Source organism: Fistularia commersonii, chromosome 4 (assembly GCF_037954325.1).
Source record: "Fistularia commersonii isolate RoL2024-O1a breed Wild chromosome 4, RoL_Fcom_v1.0, whole genome shotgun sequence".
NCBI classification, from domain to species: domain Eukaryota; kingdom Metazoa; phylum Chordata; class Actinopteri; order Syngnathiformes; family Fistulariidae; genus Fistularia; species Fistularia commersonii.
In genome coordinates, this window is record NC_141287.1 from 2,459,648 (window position 1) to 2,482,225 (window position 22,578).

Below are 22,578 nucleotides of genomic sequence, written 5' to 3' on the forward strand. Positions count from 1 at the left end.
TGGGGTGTGATTCATGCTGCTTCCTCCTCATGTCTCCTTGGAAAATGTCAGGGAGTGTGTGTTTGAGTTTTGTGCATGCATGTGTGTGTGTTGTGTGTAAGAAGGCACTCCCTGCGAGCTTTAATGTCTCTAAGCAACACAGCTTGGTTACTATGGAGATTAGATATAACGACAGTCACATGCCCACAGGTGTTTTGAGTTATGTTGGTGGCTTTGACCTCCACTCAGGTTTAAGGTGGATTATCTGTTGCCACAAGTATTTTCATTCATTGTGAAAGCTTTTTAATGCATAACAGCAAAATTGGGCGACCCACTTAAATTTCATTGAGGTGATGAAGGATTAGGTCTGTTTAAAACTAATGTGTGCAGTTGTTTTTTTACAATGTCACTCCTGTTGTTCAACCATAATAGATCATCCTAAATGGGATTTCTTGAAATAGATCAAAAAGTCTATTTCAATGACATTCAGGCAGAGGCAAATGTCTTGTGTATGGACACCAGGGATCAATTCAGATCCAATCTTCAACCAATATTCTCTACGAGAATTGTGCGACACTTTTCTTTTACCTCAATATGTAACTTTCAATTAAAAATATGCCTGACAGGTAGACTCTTAAACTGTCACCTAGACTTAAATGTTCACTTAGAACAGGACTTCAAATGTTCAAAAAATATATGAGTCATCCCCTGTCATACAAAAGATAAGATAGTCTTTCAGAAACAAGACTTGGATTCAAAAGTTAAATAATTGAAAAAAGTAAATGCCTGATGTTAACTTTTTCCCTCCAAAATAGTAATATTTAGATCAACAGAATTTATTTTGCTTAAGATGGTTCTCTAATTTGTTGATATCACTGTTGAATCATTATCTATCATATGATTCATGTCTACAAACTGAAAACACATGTATAAATACACTGACTTGTAGAGAAGACATTATTTAACAATCAAAATTTTCAATCAAAGGGAAAAATTAAAACTGTTAATGTTCAGCTGATAAGGCGGTGGATGGACCTGCTCCAAATAAATGTCCTCAATTATATGAGGACGTAATAGCTAAAATCTAAATAAAGGTGCGGTTATTTTACAAAGCACATGACTCACAATGTCTAGGAATCAATCCCTGAAGTTTTACGGTCAAAAACACTAACCTATAATTGTATTACTTTCAGTTGTATTCAGTTGTATTACTTTGCTCAGGCAAACACAAGCCTGTTCATATCTCAAAAATCTAATTAATCAACAGTATGGGACAATTTGTTTTGAAAACAAACGTAGGCATTAAACTTCTTTCTACTTTTAATTTATGTCACCCAGCTCGGTATGTTCAGTGTAAAGAGCGTCATTAACTGCTCTTCAGTAATGTCAGCGTACACATGCCTACTTACTCCTTATTGAGAATTTAAAAAATAAAATAAAACCTGTTAGTTGACACTTTTCTCTTTGGAGGCATCATTTAGTGCTTAAGTTTCTGCTGCTTTTCTGTAACCATCTTTGATAGTGCACTTCCTAGTTTGTTATCAGTATCGTATCTTGCTTTTACTTTGACTAAATTTTAAAGGTACATGAAACGACCAAAAATGCATTTTAACTGTCAAATCTGGTAAAATATTGTATTTGATCCCACTTCAGCTTTAGGACCTGCTGCAGATTTATTCCATATTATTTTGATACTAATATTTGACTTTAAAATTTTCCTTTACCAGGAGGGATTACAAAAGCCTGCATATGTGAGGAGAACAAGACAACAAGCGATAAATAGAAAGAAGAATAATGACGTTTAAGTTTTGAAGCCTTTGAAAGTAAACATCCTCATTTGAGGCAAAATTAGTGAGGGGTAAAATGTAAAACCAAACCGTATATAAGAGTAGACATGACAGGTGCTGTCAACTCAGTCATGTTTTTGAAGCTTTTGACCTTTTTAAGAAGAGGAGAAAAATAAGCTGAAGATGAAACCTCATTTTTTTAATTTATTTTGATTGATATAACATTGGATGCTGAAGACATAAAGATAATTATGAAAATAATCAATATCAATAATATTAGATAACGTGTAAAATAAGCAAGATGTAGTGTGAAATGTACAATTCGGAGTGGATAATCAATTTGTAATCATAGCAAACTCTATGAATCAACTTCTCGTGACATATTTATGAGATTTCCAACAGATCAGATTGGTCAGTTTTTTGAGCCAAAAACAACCCTGATGATGCGTTTCTACTTTAAGCTAAAACATTCTGTAACCTCATTGTGCTTGTATCACTCGAGCTACCTTTCATGCTGCAGTTTATTCATACATTCAGGTCTATCTGGGCTTTAAAATGTTAAATTCAGGACAGTTTTTATAGATGATTTACAGGCAAGGCTTTTATTTTCCAGGCCATTTTTCCTTTTGTTTTAAATGGATTGTGATAAGAGACATTGCTGACACATTATAACTCATGTTTTTCATCACAGACAACCCTAAACAGGTCAGTTGTGTATTTTGCCCCAATACAAAGGACATTATTTGGACAGTACAAAACTTTTGCATCTTGTCACTTCTTGATAGTTTTTAGCATACTTCCATTTTTATATTTGGACCAAAACACCCCACACAGCAACTTATTGTATACAGTGATCCCTCGCTATAACGCGCTTTACTTTTCACGGTTTCGCTACTTCACGGATTTGCATTGTGTTCTGCATTCTGATTGGTTAAAAAGTCACTCCGCTTCTTCTCTACCTGTGCGTCAATAACGTTGCAGTTTAATATGTACACGTACGTAAAACAGCTTGCCAAATTTACATGACGTACGTGCAAATTCTCTTGCAATTTCGAGTTTCTCTAAAACCCATGATGTTGACAAAACGCTCTGGAGCGACAAAAGCATCTTGCAGGGCCCAAAAGGCAGCGGAAGATGCTATCTATCGCAGATAAAGTTAAACTTCTGGACACGCTAAGGGAAGGTAAAAGCTATGGGGCTGTACGTCGGCATTACGGAATTAATGAATCTTCCCTTCGTTCTGTAAAGAAGGAAGAAAAAAACATTAGGACGACAGCGGCAAGAAGTTTTGATGAGGATGCAAAAAGGGTTGCAACTGTCCGCAACAAGACCATAGTAAGGATGGAGTTTGCATTAGCTCTGTGGATTAATGACCGCAGGAAAAAAAAAACATTACGTTGGATACAAACGTTATCTGCACAAAAGCGAGAATACTGTATCAAAACTGTAAAATGGTTTGTACTTTCTTTTCAATGTATAATAGAGTATTTAATTGTATGATAATTGTAAAAAAAAAATAAAGGTTTCTACTTTTGCCTATCACAGGTTCTTTTTGGAACGTAACCCCCACGAAAAATAAGGGAATACTGAACCAGAGGCTGAAATGTTCCTAATTAGAAATATAAATATTCCATTGGCAATTTCAGGCCTCAGAGAGCAACTTGTAGTTCACCACTTACAATAAGATTTTCATCAATGCATTTCAAAAAGCAACTACATTGCCAGTTTGTGCCGTCTTACCTGCATCTCGGCTATTTGGGTAAATATCAGTTTTCTATTTGCTTTGCTAACACTTTGCCCCTCTATGATTCATTCTGAGACTGTATAAAATGAACGCACATCAACGAACTAAGCATGGATAGAGATGTGCAGCGGCACGAAGATCCAAAACAAAAAAAATTGGAATATCTTAGTTGTCAGAGGCTTTTCTGATTCAACAGCATCTTGCTATTCTTTGGTCATATCAATTGTTCAAATATTTCAACTTGTTTTGATAACAAAGAAAAAAACAAAGAATATACAAATTCATTTCTGTTGCCAGAAGCTCTGGCAACAGAAACCATTCAATGTGTCTCGATTAACAAAAGAATTATTTGGAAATTGTCAGGACAGTGGCGCTGCTTTAATTCTACTGCTGTTCTTAGACATATTCTATCTTTGCTCACTTAAATTATTAGGAGTAAAGAAGTTTCAATTTACTATCAAACATTTCCTGGAATTTTCTTTACTGACAGGTGTTCTTGATATTGTTCATTTGATTATATAAATGATAGACAGGAGACACTTTTTTCATATATCAATTTAGAAGGAAGTATTGGTGATACTTGGCTCAATTTTTTCAGTGTCACACATCACCCATTTAAATCCAATCTAAAGACACATCCACTTGTTTGTAGGCCTAAAAAGCCCCAGATGGACTTTCGTCATGTGCTTTAGACCATGTGCATCAAATTGTTTAATGAGGGCTCAATGTGTTCGGCAGTGTCAGTGCAACTTCCTTACCAGCAGTGAACTTTGCACAATCAGCCTGATCGAAACAAATTCTGGGCTGTTAAAGCAGCGCATATCTTTTAAACAAACTGACACCCGAGCCTCATTATCATGACTGTTACTTAGATTGTACAAAGTTTGAACTCAAATACATCCTCACTTTGTGCAACTTTAACTTGTATGTTTACCATGATTAAACACATTTAGACCTACATGATCACCAGCTCTCGCATCATGTTTCAACACAACATGGAAAACCCCTAATTTTTTGCCTCAATTCTTAAAAACTTTCAAAATTAAAAACATGTATATGTATGTATTACATGCATATAAATATACATACACGCATACCTGCATAGCAACATGTATAGCTGATCTGCTGTCAAAGAAACTTGTAATACTAACTTGGTTCACTAACCCTTTAAGCTAATCGAATATAAATTCCCTGACAAGGATTTTGCCAGGAGTGTGTGAGTCAGATATGCAAAAATAGATGTAGAGAAAAGTTAAACCTAAACTTACTCATGGTCAATCCAAACAAAATGTCAAAATATATTAAGGAAAACAATGGTTGGATTTTGAGATTGCTTTTTGCAAGAACATCAATTAGAAACGACATACTTCTAGTTAAAGAGAATACAATTAATATAGTTTGAATTTTATGTAATTGATTGTCTTATTTGTTTACACATAGAGATGCTGATACAGATATTATTTCTGATTTGGAAAGCTCTACAGCCTGAGAGACTCTGCTGACATCCAGATGTCTAGCAAAGGACTTGGAGCTTTGCTCACCACGGTTGACAAGTCCAGCCTTAGATTTAAAGCCAGGACTTACCACCATTCTATCCTGCCTCGAGTCCTGGGGCTCCTGCTGGTCTATCACGTCCCTATGACAACATCTGAGTCCCTGAAAAGAAGATCAGCAGCCTTCTTCAGAAGGGGCTTGGCCTTCCTTGAAGTCTCACCAAAACTGCACTTCATGGGAGTAATACCCTGTAGCTGCCATTCCATGGCCTCACTGAAGAGTTCATGGCGGTGTGCACTAGAGAAACCCTACAGTACAGGGAATCTAGGGACTGTTAAATCCCATCTCCTGGCATTGAAGTGGGAACAGGAAGTAAATTGAAGGTTGAGACAGCAGTGGAGGTGGCTGAGTCATGCCTGAGACAAAGGGTACGAGTGGGCACTGTGGCAACAGGCAGAGCGGACTTAGGCTACTTCCCAAAGTCTCCTGTCAGCCAGGTCCACGGCAACAAGACACCAAGCAGGCATGGAGGAACAGAAAGTGAGTAGACTGGTTGGACAGCAGGGAGTGTGGACAAGGTGGGAGAGTTGCCTGCAGCTCAGGTACATTAGTACATCGATACAAGTTGTCTAGGATGCCCTGCCAAGTCAAGCGAACCTCCATGTCTGGGGGAAGAGCAAGGCACCTTTCTGCCTTTTTTTTCGCCCTGGAAGAGGCTCTCTCGAACGTCTCCTCAGCGGCTGGCCAAAGGCTCTGGCTCATGGTCGCTATCGTTGGCACCATGACCAGGTGCTTAAGGAAATTAGCATAAAGCCTCAGCTATCAGCAACAGCTGGAAGGAAGCTTGAGAGAAACCCTGGGTAACCCCAGACAATACAACCCTGAACGATAGGCCTCCTTCAAATCGCCTCTGACTGGCAGTTACATGTCAACTTGGGAAAGCAGCATAGGTTCTCCTGGCACATCAATGTCTCTGCGTGAACTGCGTTATTACCTTTGAGGCTTCAAAACATCTGATCATACAGGAAAGAGCGTATTGTGGAGGAAACGCGCTAAGTACCGGAAGCTTTTGAGGGAGTGCAGGGAAGGAGGCTGGAGAATCTTATACAAACCTGCTAATTAGTCTGCTAAAAGGCCTTCAAAAAGCACAGATAATTTGAGTTATGATGGTTGTTTCTTTGTTTTGAAAGTAGCACAAAAAGACAAACAGCGAGTGTGGAACAATTTAAATAAGTCAGATCCATTTACATGTCTGACTGTGTATGTTTGTGAATAATGAGCTGCGTGAAAAAAATATATACTTGTTGTGTCTAAACAGATTTCAAACGTCAACTGCCTGAATGCTCATATTTTTTCCAGCCTGTCTCTGCAGCAGCTAATGGCCTGTTTCCTGTCTGAGTCTGTCCTTCCAGGCGAACACACGCCCTGTTTAACCATTAATCTCCTCCATTAGACACCAACCCCTTCACAGCCACGTTTTACAACACTCTAAGTAAAAGTCAACACAGCATATGATCTGGATTTGCATCTGAATCACTGACCAAATCCAAATGTCAACAACAACTTACTTCTTTATGAAATCACAGCTTACGACTCAAAATCCTGCAAAACCTACATAAACGTGCCTTATTCCAGCACTGTAATGACAACTGACTTTACAACTGTCATATCAGCACTGGAATAAAATCAAAAGAAGGAAAATCTAACTAAACAGCGGCCAGCAAAAGTTCTGCAGAGCATATTAAAACCTTGAATGTATTTTCAGAAATGTTTTGCCACGAATGTCTGATGATAACATGCAAGAGTAAAACAACGATTACGTCCAAATTGTTTACATCGGTCCTTTCATTCTCCACGAAATTAATTAAAAGCATCCCATGCGTTTTCATTCGCTTAAATCCAGTTGAACAAAACTGCTAAAACAACTATATTATGCCAACATCAAACGTATTATAAAGCGGTATGAACAGAAAATCATCCTCACTATCTACAAGTCGAGCTGCCAGCAGAAGGATGAGTTTGTACTCACTCTGCTGCTTTCTTTGAACAGTTTAAATCTCATCCATTTTGGCATGTTGCGTTTCCCTCTCGTCCCCTTCGCGCTTTCCCACTTTGACGACTACCAGGTCAAAGTCGTTGCCACTCGCGCACACAGACGCCCTCAGTCATTGAAAACACGCCCTCGTGCGCTCTTTCCCTTCCTCACTCTGTCAATGAACAGTCTTAACTTTGTGTTTGATAGGAGTGGCTATGCGGGAGCAGTGTGTGTGTGTGTGGTGGGGTTAGGAGGGGGATCAGTGTGTCCATATATCTCACAGTTTCTGGAAACCGCTGGTGGACGATGCAATCATCAGCGAAGGCTGTGTGTGAGTTAGTGTGTGACAAAAAAGTTATACGACCAACAGATGGTTTCAGTATAACGTGTTTTGCTTAAGCTGCCCCAGATCAGGTTAGGCACCAAGTGTGTGTGTGTGTGTGTGTGTGTGTGTGTGTGGGTACGTTTTTGTCTTAAAAAAAAACAAAAACAAACTAACCCCAGCTTACTGTTCTGTATATTTCCTGTGCATCTTGTATTTGCAAGTGTTATTTGCAGTGCTTATGTCCTCTATTGTAAGTCGCTTTGGATAAAAGCGTCTGCCAAATGTAATGTAATGTAATGTTTGAAACAGCACTGAATGAATTTTATTCATTATAACGCGTGTGAACAATACCGAGGCAATGTAACCATGGTTACCGTGTGAGAGTCCAAAAAGAAGGTACAGTAAAGACATCACTAACAGCACTATGATCAATATTCCCGGTCACAAAAAAAATCACTTCTGATTGGGATCAGTGTTAATAAGATGGGTATTTTTTCCAAAAAGTGTTACACGCTCAGTTTTGCGTGAACGGAGGAGATAGACTTTTTTATTTTGCAAGCCAACAGTCAAATGTAGTTTTTCTCTATATTTACCCTCAGGGTTGCAAAGTTGTGGTGGAACTTAACTGACCAACAAGTTGTTAACCACTGGAACAACACTTTAAATAGCAAAAATCATGGACTGAACAGCAGTTGACTCACTACACAAAAAAAGAAGGATCACACAAAAGAAATTTCACACAGGCGGAGTGTATGAAACACCATTTTAAACAGAATGTCAAAATCACAGGGCTTGGCCTTTCTTAACAGCAAGTTTTAAAGTTAAAAAGTGGTAAAGCAGCAGTTCAGTATTTGTAAATCCACATAAAATCCAAATGACAAAATAAGTCTTTCAGTGGTATTTGAAGCAGAGCATATAATGCGCATATATTTCCCAAGACAAAGGGTGTTTATATTTTTGGTGGTTGAATGTCCTTGTTAATGTTGACATTCTGCAAGAGCTGAAGGCCACAGAGAACAAAGATATTCCCAGACCAAAAACAAAGCAGGATTAACAGTGGCAATCTCCCCAATTTTTAAAATTTTTTTGCTAAAATTTTTTCCCTAAATGCCTACCGAGCGGCTCAACAAGGTTCGATTAATTGACATTTAATCAATTTGTGTGAAAACCTGTGATCCACTGGTTGTTCTTTATCTCTTTGAATCAATTCACAAATTTCAACCTGATATAAAATTTACCGTAGAGGTAAATCCTAACTTGTAGTCTTCAGATAATCTTGTTGATTCTCACAAAGGAGAAATTATTCTTCAAATAATTGATAAATAGATTCTAAGATGTTTCACCTCCAAATGGCAGGAGATGGTAAGGAGAGATTTAGAAGGACGATGTTGAGAGTCACCGAAAAAGTCGATGGAAAGGAAAACAGACACAGACTAAGACAAATAAGGAAAAAAAGAGGTCATGTTAAACTTAAAACTTAAACCACCAGAGTAAGTAGCTTCTGATCCGCTATGTGCTTCAACACACACACACACACACACACACATTCATACACAAACACACACGCTAGTCGCATACAGCCAGTGGAATATCTGAGTGCGTCAGAGCTGAGTTGTTATTATAGAATAAAGTGACAGACAGAAGAAAAGCCATTCACGGAAATACACAAGTGTTGCGCGTGAAAACAACGCATCAATACTTCTGCCTAAAAGGACTTAATATCTTCTGAGGAAAAAAAACAAAAATTCAATTAAAAATTGATAAATAAAATGTATCCGGCCGAATTAAGCCTTATTTCTCTATTTCTGGATAACATGCCTGAACTCACAAACTTAAATACTGTTTGAACACAAAGTCACAGACCAACATGAAATGGTTTGCGGCATTTAAGTCAGACCGTGTCCGATTTTCTGATTTTCTGCCATTTTTTTTCTATTGTTTATACTTTGGAGAAACTTTGGAATTTATATCTCAACCATAAACCTAACCACAATGGAAACTAAAAATGCTGATGCTTGTACATGTCTGCTACTCCTGGCAAGTCCCTGTGGTGAAAAACTACTTTGTTTTTCGGTACGACCCAAGCGAGTCACACTGAGCAGATCTGGGTTTTCCCAAATGTTTCCCTGATGGTGTTTCCACAATATATTTTCTAGCATCATGAAACGCTATATACAGATCGAACAACTAATCGCCATTTAAAGCAACGATTGGATCCAGGCTTTCATATTGATCGTGCCAAATTCTGACCCTTCCGTCTGAATAAGATAAGATAATAAGATAAGATAAGAACAACTTTATTAATCCCGAAGGAAATTGGTGTGCCAGAGTTACAGAAAATATAACAGTAATAAATAATAAAAAGAAAAGGCAGAATTAGAAATAAAAATAAACTATAAACTATAAAGTGTCTCAGTGAAACTATAAAGTGTCTTAGTAAACATTAGTAACATTGAGTTGCTTATATTCGATGGCTGATTAGCCTTTAAATTAACACAAAGCTAAACTGGTGTATCTAATAGAGTGATTAAGTCATTTTCTTTGTGGTCGACAAAATATCTGAATAAAATAGAAGGTGTTGTTCAATAAACAATGGAAATATCTAAAAAAAAAAATACCGAAACAAAATAAAACTAGTTTGCAGACATTTAAAAAGCTGTTTAACATTGGGGCATACCTTTTCAAAAACAGATGGGTTTTACAACTCCATCTTTTAGTCGGTCCATCTAATAGAAAAATTAAGGCTATTGCACAAGAACATCATCCAGAGTCGGGCCAGGAAAGAGTCGGGCCAGGGAGACCATGCAGAAGGACTTTCTGGTCCACCATCAGGAGGGGGAAGCAGTGCTCGGTCAACACTGCGTACAGTGGGAGTGAAGCGCTGCTGACCTCATCTCGAGATTTAGATCGGTAGCAGGAATACTTCCGAGACCTCCTCAGACCCATTGAAATGCCGTCCAATGAAGAAGGAGAGCCGGGGGACTTTGGAGCAAGCATACCTATTTCCAGGGCTGAAGCTGCTGACACAGTCAAAAAGTTCTTCAGTAGCAGGGCCCCGGAGGTGGATGAGGTCTACCCTGGGTTCCCCAAGGCTCTGGATGCTGTAGGCCTGTCCTGGCTGACATGCCACTTCTGCATTGCATCGATGTCAGGGATAGTGCCGCTGTTCCTGGTGGTGGAGCAGTGGACCAGCTCTATACCCTGAGCAGGGTCCCCTAGGGTGCATGGGAGTTTGCCCAACCAGTCTACGTGTGTTTTGTGGATCTAGAGATGGCATTAAACCGTGTCCTGTGAGCAATCTTGCCGTGGGGTGTTCTTGGAGTTTGGGGTACCCGAACTCATTATATGGGCAGTTTGGTCCCTGTATGATCGGTGTCGGAGCTTTGTCTGCATTGCCGATTGTAGGTAGGACCCAGTTGGACTCCGCCAGAGCTGCCCTTTGTCACCGATTCTATTCATAACTTTTGTGGAAGGAATTTCTAGGAGCAGCCGGGGCATCGAGGGGATCCAGTTTAGTGGCCGCAGGATCGAGTATCTGCTTTTTTGCAGATGATGTGGTTCAGTTGGCTTCATCAAACCATGATCTCCAACTCTGAAGCAGCCGGGATGAGGATCAGCACTTCCAAATCCGAGACCATGGTCTTCAACCAGAAACGGTTGGAATGCCCACTCCAAGTCAGGGAGGAGGTCCTGCTCCGAGTGGAGGAGTCCAAGTATCTTGGGATCTTGTTGACCAGTGAGAAAAGGATAGAGCGGGAGATGGACAGGTGAATCGGTGCAGCTTCTGAGCCAGAAGCCCTCAATTTACCAGCCGATCTACGTTCCCGCCCTCATCTATGGTCATCAGTTGTGGGTGGTGACCGAAAGAACGAGATTGTAGAGACAAGCGGCCGAAAAGAGTGTTCTCTGCAGGGTGGATGTCCATCTGGGAGGAGACCACGGGGAAGACCCAGGACATGCTGGAGATACTGTGTCTCCAGGCCGGCCAGGGAATGCCTTGCCCAGCCTAGAGCGGGGGAAGATGGATGGATGGATAAAAACCAATCTATTGGTTGCTTAACTAAACTGGGTTTGGTTTCAAATGTACTTTAAGGGTGGCTTCATCGCCGCTGAAACTAGTGATTTCACCTTTGTCACCAAGGCAAAATGGAATAGATTGATCTTGGATCTTGTCTGGACGCACACCAAGAGATGGAGACAACAGCCTTCAGATGCAAGACAAGTGTTTCTGCACTCTCACTAAAAGAAAAATCACAAAATTCCACAGACAGCTCTCCACCACAAGCATTTTCCCTAGAAATCCGAATGCCTAAAGCACATCGGAAGGACATTCAACATGACAACTTGAAAACAGCACCAAAAACAACAAAAGGCATTTTACAGAATGGTAAAAAGATCTGCCTAAAACTCGTGGGGTTTTCCAAAGCCCTTTATTCGGTTGTAACAAAGTCTGTGGACATCAGAATAGTAGATTTAGTGCTGCCCAGCTGGCAGGGAGACCGCCAGCCAAGCAGTGAACACAGCTGAAAACATCAGGCCATAATTTGCATCTTACTCTAAGAGATCGGAAAGGAATTTTGGTAAAAAAAAAAATTTAAGGAAAAAACACTGAGCCAGAAATCTGCCACTATTCATGAAAAAAAAAAAAAAAAAAAAAAGAAGAAATCTAGTAAATGAACCTCACAGTGTGAAGACAAATTAAAGCTGAAACAAAAAGCATGGATGAAAAAGGAAAACAGAATTTAGGAAGCGTTTTTCTATCCTTTTATATTTTCAGGGAAGCAAAATAGGATCCAATAACAGCAGGCTAGACGGATAAAAACATCTAGAAACAATAAACTGGACCACTAACAACAACACACCCACACTCAAAACCAATGCTGGTCTTCACTGGCCAGGAAGCAAGATGTGCAAAGAGACAGGTTGCTACAACAGGCATGTTCACTCACTTACACATTTATAAAATTATTGTAAAACTAAGAGGGACAGAAAAAAAAACATGCCGACAGCAATAAAGAAGAAGTGTTGGTAAAGAAAATGGCTTACAGTATAAGCTGAGTTGTGGTCAAACACATTCACATAAAATGGGAAAGACAGAGAGAGAGAGAGAGTGTGTGTATGTGTGTGTGTGTGTGTGTGTGTGTGTGTGTGTGTGTGTGTGTGTATATGCATGACATTTAGAGGCAGGGTAGTGTGTAGGCGTGGGGTTGCACAGTGAAAAGGCCACACTGTGTAATAGGCTGATAGCTATGGTGTGTGTGTGTGTGTGTGTGTGCAAATATCAGTGGAAATTGGCAGAGCAGCATTGAGGTATAAAAAAAAGTTTAATTCAAGTTCTATAATTGCCACACAAAACAAAACTCTTGTTAATATGACAGTCATGGGGATTGAAATAGACGTTCATGTATTTTGAAGGTTTGTATTTAAGTGTAGGATGAAGATATGCATGGTTTAAAACCTACTAGGGAGAAAAAAGTGAGCATTTAATAGAAAATGCTCATAAGGTCACACTGGGAAGCTCATAATTGACATTAGTGTCTATGAAGCCCCTACATTTCAACTTAATGAAGTAAAAATAGGAAATCGGGTAATAAGAGGAGCGTATCTTATAGTAAACATAAGCAAATTTAACTCTGAAATTCCTGTTTATTTGGATGTGAGAACCTGGTTTACATGGAGCATCTGCACACAATCCGAACAGATTTTTCACTCCTTACCTTTTCTTTGTTCACTGCATCATTTCAAGACTTTGCTGACACACACATTGCACATCTTTTCGCACACGCGGCACCCTAAGATTCATGCATTTGTGAGCAAGTGTGTAAAAACTGCAGCCCACATGCAGGACAGTTGAAAACCAGATCAGCTAGCACTGAGCCAGCTGTAGGTCAGCAGCTCATCACACACACACACACACACACTCTCCTCCATGTTGTCATTCATACGGGAGTTCAGTTTGTCCCTGTGTTTCCTACCTTGTCACTGTCCACAGTGTTCTGGGATGTCCTTGAGGCAATAGAGATGGTATCTGGCTGACTGCTACCATCTCCTTGACTGTCTCCGTCTTCACCTCCCTCCCTTGACGCACCGCAATGTTGAATCATGGACAAACACAATGTGACAATGAGTTTGACATTAAGTGGCTCTTTTACAAACTTTTTTTTTTTTAAAGGAAACCTTCTTCCACAGTGATGATGCAGCTCAGAACATGTAGTGCCAGTGTTTACAACAATAACATTTATGTTGTTGGGAAAACAACAGTGCAGTAGGAAAGTCAATTCTTTGCCCTACTTTTTGTAAATGCATGAGCATACTGGTTATTTAACACAATTTTTACTGCTTCTATAACACATACTAAGAATTAGCACAGTGAGATAGCATGCATGTGTGTGTGCGATAGCATAAGTGGTTGGGAAGTTAACGGTTATCAATATCAGATGATATACATGTATAATACTTTCCTATTAAAGTATATAAGGAATATGTAAATAATAATGTAAATAAGGAATTTAGTGTTTGCTTTGTTCTATTGGAACAATTAATTTGTATGTGTGTGTGTGTGTGTGTGTGTATTTCTTCTACATGTTGTTTGATGCTAATGATCTTAGATATTTGTTTTATATTCTTATCGATCACGGTTTTGTGTGTTTTTAAGTGTTTTCTTGAATGCTAGTGCTAATCAGGTGTTATTTTCATATATACTGCTCAAAAAAATAAAGGGAACACTTGAACAACACAATGTAACTCCAAGTCCATCACACTTGTGTGAAATCATAGTGTCCACTCAGGAAGCAACACAGATTCATTTTGACTTGTTTTAAGGACATTACATCAAAGTTGGATCAGCTTGGAGTTTGTTTTTACACTTTAATTTGGAGTGTGATTCCTAATCCAGACCTCCATGGGTTGATAAAATTGATTTCCATTGATCATTTTTGTGTGATTTTGTTGTCAGCACATTCAACTGTGTAAAGAGCAAAGTATTTCATAAGAATATTTCATTCATTTAGATCTAGGATGTGTTTTTTAAGTGTTCCCTTTATTTTTTTAAGCAGTGTATTTAGGTTTATCTGATACGGCCTCACCTCTTGTTCCTGGGTTTGGTCAGTGCTGGTGCTTTTGGCAGATGGACAGGTTCCTTCAGTGCCCCCTTTAAATGAGTCATTCTCTCCTGAATCACCTCTCTGATATTCTTAATCCATTCCTGTTTGGCTTCCATACTGGATGCCTGGAAGAAATAGCAGTTGAGAATAGTGTGCAATTTCTCATGAAGACAGAATTTTCTGTCATATAAGCTTTTTTTCTTGCCTTTAGAACCGTTTTATTGTCAGAAGACGGGGTTCTTCCTGCCCACAGAGCAAATTTACAGGGGTCACCTTCAATGTGCTCTGTCACACCCAACTCTGACGTCTGCAAAGCAAAGAAATATGCAATCATTAAATTCAAATCAGTTTAGGTGACATGCATGCAAAGCTCAGACGGAAGGTCCAGAAAGAAACAAGAAATGGCAAGGTGTACATCTCATGAAATCGCTCTTTGTCTCTGTCGCACACACACACACACACACACACACACACACTTACCAGTAGTCTGTTTTTGTACTGGTACTTGGTTCTTCCTGCTGAGTCTTTGATATCCTTGCTGAAGACCAATGAAAACTCAAAGAGAAAGAGGTGTCTGTCCCGGCCTTTCCTGATGAGAGAACGTGGATCCCAGACCTGGAAACTGTCCTGCAGGATGAGCTCACCTTGCACCTCTAAGTTCTCCTCAAACCCTGGAAAGGAGAGCAGAGAAATGCATGTATTAAACGTGCAGTCAAAAGTCTCGAGATAATTGAACTTTTTCCAGAGGAGCAAGACATTATATTTCTTATCATTTACAAAAAAACAAATGAAAAACAAGATATATCTCATTTATAATCTGGAACGGCATACTACCTTCTAACAAAGCTAGATGCATGGCATCATTAGCTCTCTTCGGCACACTGAGCATGACCTCCAGCCCGTCCTTGATCTCACCTTTTCCCTCCTCACAACATGATAACAACTCCTGTTGGGGAATGAAAAGTAGAGTGGATTGAGGAGGAAAGAAAAGTCTTGATGTAGTCCTATTAATTAATGAGCGACAGAATAAGAATAAGAATAACTTTATTAATCCCGAAGGAAATTGCTGTGCCAGAGTTACAGAAAATATAACAGTAATAAATAATAAAAAGAAAAAGGCAGAATTAGAAATAAAAATAAACTATAAACTATAAAGTGTCTCAGTGAAACTATAAAGTGTCTTAGTAAACAGTGATAAAACTATAAGTGTCTTAGTAACAAGTGAGGTAAGGAGTGCACAATAGTATGATAGAAGGGAAAATTGTAGTGAAAATTGTAGTGTAGCTCTTATGAGATGAGATGAAATATTGCACAGTTTCTGAATATTGCACAGTGAAATGAAATATTGCACAGTTTTTGTTTTTTTTTTAGGTTAAAGATATGGTTGCTTTTTTTTTTTTTTTGGATATGTGTGACTGTACCTTGAGCAGTAGCTGGTATTTTGTGATCCTCTGGACTGGTTTAATAAGGTAAGAGGAGATGGAGTTTGACAGGCCACGTCTCTGCTGGATGTCCTGCTCATACAGGTGGAGAAGAAATTAAAGCGAAATCAATGAAATACTGCCATCTGCTGACAGAAACTTTGAACTGATACATATAAAGATTGATTTCTCCCGCTCGCCCACACCTAAAACACCCATTTCCATCAACTCTGATCCTATAGCCATCACAGACTTATTCAAATATCTTGGGACACACATAAATAACACACTAAAATTTAAACAGCACTCAGAGGAAGTTTACAAAAAAGCCAACAAAAGACTGTTTTTCCTCAGACAACTAAAAAAAAAAAAATTCAATGAGAGACAATATCCTCCTTCAGTTCGACACAGCCATAATTGAAAGTATCCTGATCTCATCAATAATAGTCTGGTATGGTAACTGGTATGGCATTATCAATAAATCATCTAGAATCATGGCTCAAACTCTCCCTTCCTTAGACGCTCTGTATCAAAGACGCATCACACAACGTTCAGTCAAACTCACTTCAGACCACACACACCCTGCACATCGCTTGTTCACACTCCGGGCGGCTCTACAGGTCTCACAACCAAATCTGACAGATTAAAAAAATTTCCAATCGCTATACGGACTCCGAATCGATCAACGTCTTGATGTATCGTGTCTGCTAATCATGATTTTCTGTCTGTATTGTTGACGACGGAACTGACACAGGAGAGACGTGAGCATTATGCGCTTTTCCGAAAACAAATTCCACCGACAACGTTGTGCGGCCTTTAATTCTGATTTTGATTCTGATTCTGAGAAAGAGCGATGCTTGTGTTCGACAAAAGATATACTCACATCAAAGAAGGTGCCAGCATGTTCCTGTATTAGCTGACTAGAGTCTGGCTTGTTCTTACAGTAATCCACATATATTTGGAATTTATCAGCCTAGAAAAAAAAAGTCCATCAGGAAGAAATAGGTGCATATTTACAGTGATTGCGATTATAATTACTCTTAACTCTGAGGATTATCATTGACCCACATGAAGTGAATTCTTACCCAAGTGACAAAGCAATGACCCACATCCTCTGGTAGCTGCTCATAATTAACCAGTTCCTTCAGGAATATACTGGAAACAAATACAAAATCAAAATCGATCCAATTCAATTTTAATATTAAAAAGAAAACATTGTCCAATACGTGATCCATGTTCAAAGCAAGATGGGCGGATGAGTACATAATTAATAAAGAGAGCAAAACCAGCTACAGACAATTTAATCAGATTTTTTGATAAGATAAGATAAGAAGATAAGAACAACTTTATTTATCCCGAAGGAAATTGCTGTGCCAGAGTTTCAAGCAAAAACGTCACAATAATAGATAATAGAAAGGAAGGAGGGAGAATAAGAAATACAATAAAATATATCCATAGCACTGAGGATTTTTTAAGGGAATATTTATTGTGAATGACACCGGTTACATGGTTGAATTACAAAAACAGAAAAATGCATGATAAAAATGTTGTAATGATTATATATGATTTATATATCCATGTATTTTTTTATTTTATATATATATGCTCAGGCCGTGATTGCTTGGAATATAAATTAATCCATGTGATATGATGATTCAGCAAAAAGTTCACATGGTTTTCCAATGAGAAGATTAAAAATTCATAATATTGGAGGTCCCTCACTGCAGCCAGAGCAGACAGAGCATGATGTTACCACATTATATCTCCTCACCTGTTGTGAAAGTCATAGATATCCTGCATGTTGCCAAAGATTATGTGCTCTTTGTTGGCGATGCCTGGAGGGATGTCCTCTGACCCCCTGGTCATCTCCCACAGGTAGGTCTGACGGGGTTCACAGAAAGACAATTACAGAAGCAATAAAGAGAAGGACATCATCAAAAAAGTTGTTTCTGACCTCCAGACATTCTTGCAGATCCCTGACGTAGGTCTTTTCTGTCTGCAGCAGCTCTGCCATGATGAACCTGAGATTAGAAGACAAGGTATATATTATCTTCACTTCCTGTTTTGCTCCTACGGTTACGATTCAACTGACCAAGAACATTAGCAAAACTAATGGATGGTGATGGGATACTAAAATACTATTTTAAAAATAAAATCCATATCATGTATTCCTCCCATTTTAATCGTAGATGATATTAGGCTTCGATTTGTAACGGCTCTTTTACTTGAACTATATAAGTAGCCTTGATTATTTGTGTTTTAATTAATGTAACTTACTGTATATATCCTATGACGAAGACTTTGATGGGGGTGATTTTTTTCTAATCATGAAACAGATCATAACAATGAAACCAGAGTCATGGAGAATTATAAGTGTGTCATTATAATTTCAGTAAAAGTTGGTCAGCTTGGCACCAAAACAACAAAAACAACAATAGACTATAAGAGAAATCAAACTAAAATGACAAAATGGCATGAAAGATAAACAAGGTTTGCTTTTGCCATGACTTATTTTAGCAAAAATACCAGTGACTGTGTCTTTAGTGAGTCACATAACTGTGAATGTTGATATTCTGTTTTTAAAACACATTCTGTTCTGCGCTACTGACTCTTTTTTCCGTGCAGACTTCCTCTTCTCCTCGTTGACCTCGTGATTGGGGTCACGCAGTTTGACTTCAGGATCGTCCGTCAGGCTGGCGGGAATAATATCCAGCTCCAAGTCCTTATTGTCCTGCAAAGAGGATTCTTTTTAAAGATTATGACCAGAATAGTGCTCAAATAATCCCTGCAATGCGTATGCAGTCATTCACTTCAGAACTGATGCCGAGGCTCCTCTCCAGACTCTCCTGGTACTTGGCCATGCGGAGGGAGAAGTCTCGGTAGCGGCGATCCACCGTGCTCACCCACCGTTTCAGCTCCGAAACGTGGGCATGACCTTTCTCCACCAGGTTGTCCGCCAGCTGGATCAACAGCTTCACCTTCTCTTTTGTTTGCTGGGGGTGTAGACAGACAGGCACACACACACACAGATTATATCCCGATTACTTTAATAAATACACTGCTCAAAAAAATTAAGGGAACACTGAAATAACAAATCCTAGACCTGAATCAATGAAATATTCTTATGAAATACTTTGTTCTTGACATAGTTGAACGTGTTGACAACAAAATCAAACAAAAATTATCAATGGAAATCAATTGAGTGTGACTAATGGAGTTCACACTCAAAACGAAAAGGGGAAAACACACTACAGGCTGATCCAACGCTGATGTAATGACCATAAAACAAGTCGAAATGAATCAGTGTTGCTTCCTAAGTGGACAGTTTGATTTCACAAAAGTGTGATTGACTTAGAGTTACACTGTGTTGTTTAAGTGTTCCCTTTATTTTTTTGAGCAGTATACTTAGCATGGTCATTTTTGATATACATTAGAAATATTGTTTCATTTATTTTTTTCCTTTAAAAATGAAAAAATAATTGTGCGGCTAACACATCAATTCTGGAAATTAAGTGACAAGCTAATATTGTATCTGACACAAAACTTGATTTATCAAGCATTTCTACTTTGTCCCAGTGTGAGTGATCGTAATTTTTTATATTTATATAAAGATCTAATTTTGTCAGCTGCCTAAATAGTCCAATAGAAAAAGTAAATAGATACCTAATTTCTAGCTTTAATTATTAATATATTATTTTTGTTATGCTTTGTTAGTCATCATCTGGCACTGCTCACTGATGAGGGAGGCGTTTCCCTTTTTTTCTGTAAAACTCTCATACACACACACGCACACACACACACTTTTACCACAGTACCTTGGCCGTGAGTCTGAAGTGATGGTAGTCATTGAGAAGCTGCTGTGTCTCCTTGTTGCTCTCACCCGGTGATACGTGAGTGGCCAGATAAACCTCACCGGTATCCTGAATCCAGTCTAAGGCCTGCAGACACATGAAGAACGCAAAAAAAAAACCCACTGTTTTACATCTACATACTGGACACAGAGTAAATAACCCTGAATTCATCAGTACGCTGCACCTTGACCTAATTTCGGTATTCAGCCGGCACACATACACACACTCGAACACACACACGCACCAAGAGCAGTACCTGCTTGGCACTGTGTTCAAACACTAGGTACTGCTGACACTGGTCAAGCCTTCGTTTCTTCAAGGTCCAGAAGTGAAGGACTCTGTTTTCCCTCTGCAACAGCTCGTTCAGAATAGCTGATCATATAAAACACAAAACATTGCACTTAATATTCACAGCCTCCAATGCCATGCTCACAGATATGCTTTACTTCCAGCCCAAGGAAACCTGCATGAATAATTACATTTGTTCTGATTAATTTGTGATTCAACGGCCAAAGCTAAGCATATTTGACATGTATATACACATATATATGAGTGTATATATACAGTATTTGTACGTATATGTGTGTGTGTGTGTATAATATATATATATATATATATTAGATATATATATATATATATATAAATAAAATAAAAAAAAATAATAATAATGAAAATAAGAAAAAATATAGATATATGTATATATACACTGCTCAAAAAAATAAAGGGAACACTTAAAAAACACATCCTAGATCTAAATGAATGAAATATTCTTATGAAATACTTTGCTCTTTACACAGTTGAATGTGCTGACAACAAAATCACACAAAAATGATCGATGGAAATCAATTGTATCAACCCATGGAGGTCTGGATTAGGAATCACACTCCAAATTAAAGTGTAAAAACAAACTCCAGGCTGATCCAACTTTGATGTAATGTCCTTAAAACAAGTCAAAATGAATCTGTGTTGCTTCCTGAGTGGACACTGATTTCACACAAGTGTGATTGACTTGGAGTTACATTGTGTTGTTCAAGTGTTCCCTTTATTTTTTTAAGCAGTATATATATATATATGTGTGTGTGGAAAAAATAAATAAATATAAAAAATATAAAAAAATATTAAAATATAAATATATATTTATATATATATATTTTTTTGTCAGTTTCATAAGGCAGGTTTCTCTAGGGATACAGCTTTCATTTTGTTTTTGTTATTTTTCCCCTAAAATACTGTTCGTGTGTTGTCAAATTCATTGAGGTGTTTCCTCAAGTTGCAATGTGTTGAGCTCCCAAGATAATACGACACATGAACCAAAATCTAAATTTTAAGTAGAAAGTTTATTTCAGACACGCTTTTTTTGCATAATGTCAGGCTTACACACCTTTAACTTGTTGTTCAGGACCTCTGGTATGGCTGGCAGCTCCTGGTATGCTCACATTGTTCCTGTGGATGTACTTCAGGAAAACCTCTGCGTTTCGCCGAGCAAGAGTGCATGCCTGAAAATCAGGAACACAGAACTTCACTTAAAGTATATACTACTACTACCGCTGAACCAAGAAATGTATCCTTTGAAATGTTGATGTTTTTTAAGAATTCCCTGAATCAATCTCAGAAACCTGGAGAAGCAACAATAAATAGAAAGGTACATAAAGATAGTATCAATACTATAAAATAAATATAAAAGTCATAGCTATTCATTAAATGATGTATTTCAGAGTCAAATCTGTTGGATGTCTTGGTTTTCAACATTTGAATTTGCTGCAATCAATTTATTTTGTATTCACTTTTTCAAAGTGATCATACAGGTGCATCACACCTTTCTCTTGAGTAATAATCTTATGGAACTTATTGATCAGCTTCATACATATGTTGGAAAAACACTTTCCAAATAAGGTGTGTGAATTTGATGTAAGAGAAAGTGAAAATACAGTATTTAGATCATTTACCCTTTTTCCTTCATTTCCCTCCTCCGTTTAAGATTGTGTTTACCTTTTTAAATACACCATTTAGACTTTTAGTCACCAAATCTACCTATACTATAACAGTCTGTTGCAGACAGTTTTAAATGTACTCCAATAAATACACAAGAGACCAATTCTCTGTTAATAAGTGTATTACATCATTAATATGTCGTTGTTAAGGTGGTGATCTAGTGGTTGGTTCATCCTTTCTTATTTAATATCCAATTTCTCCATCTCATTAAATTCTAAAATGACTGAAAAAGAGTGTCAACTTTTTACGCCTCAATCTGCCAGTGTATAATTTTAAAACTGCCAACTTTACCTTGAGGAAGGCTTCTTTTTGCTCCAGGTGTTTACTGATCAGAGGTATAAGGTGATCGCAATCTGCTGATGTTCCCTGTTTGTCGTGGCTGCCACACCAGTCTTCATCCCGCCGGTACTCCTGCTCCAGGCTTTCAAGCACACTGCACACCTGCACACACACACACACACACACACACACAAATATTGCATGATCCCATTGCAGTTCTATTCCTTGTGGATATGAAGAAAGGGAATGACAAGTACTTGTTCTGAGGTTTTGTAAAAGGCGACTGAAGCGTTGACCAGCTTCAACCGGTCCTCCATCTTCAGCATCAGCTGTTGCCAATGAACAGCCACTTTCTCTGCACAACTTCGAATGGCCTCTGGATCATAGTGTCCAGCCTGCAGCATCATCTGGCACATCGTAAGGTGAGAGTAAATAACAAAACCGTGGCAGAGGTTCGAAATGAGCTCGGACTGAACAACTAACGTGACAATAGAAACCAAAACATTTAATAAATAAGGAAAAAAAAAAAAAAAAACATTTTGTGTTCATGATAGAAAATTCAAAACAA

The 22,578-nt window shown here is 38.3% G+C and overlaps 1 protein-coding gene across 2 annotated transcripts in view; it reads right to left on the reverse strand.

The window, feature by feature from the left end:
• kalrna (kalirin RhoGEF kinase a) overlaps positions 1-22,578 on the reverse strand; it is a 164,129-nt gene that overhangs the window by 44,137 nt on the left and 97,414 nt on the right. For both annotated transcript variants that reach the window (XM_086144702.1, XM_086144701.1), the window contains exons 22-38: positions 22,268-22,417; positions 22,023-22,172; positions 21,121-21,235; positions 19,996-20,111; positions 19,704-19,826; positions 18,699-18,881; positions 18,498-18,619; positions 17,843-17,909; positions 17,660-17,769; positions 16,974-17,043; positions 16,772-16,861; positions 15,889-15,981; positions 15,302-15,413; positions 14,948-15,138; positions 14,673-14,774; positions 14,450-14,592; positions 13,340-13,442 (exon numbers count right to left, since the gene is read on the reverse strand). In XM_086144702.1, coding sequence (XP_086000828.1) covers positions 13,340-13,442; positions 14,450-14,592; positions 14,673-14,774; positions 14,948-15,138; positions 15,302-15,413; positions 15,889-15,981; positions 16,772-16,861; positions 16,974-17,043; positions 17,660-17,769; positions 17,843-17,909; positions 18,498-18,619; positions 18,699-18,881; positions 19,704-19,826; positions 19,996-20,111; positions 21,121-21,235; positions 22,023-22,172; positions 22,268-22,417 — 2,040 coding nt within the window. The remainder of the gene's footprint in view (positions 1-13,339; positions 13,443-14,449; positions 14,593-14,672; positions 14,775-14,947; positions 15,139-15,301; positions 15,414-15,888; positions 15,982-16,771; positions 16,862-16,973; positions 17,044-17,659; positions 17,770-17,842; positions 17,910-18,497; positions 18,620-18,698; positions 18,882-19,703; positions 19,827-19,995; positions 20,112-21,120; positions 21,236-22,022; positions 22,173-22,267; positions 22,418-22,578) is intronic.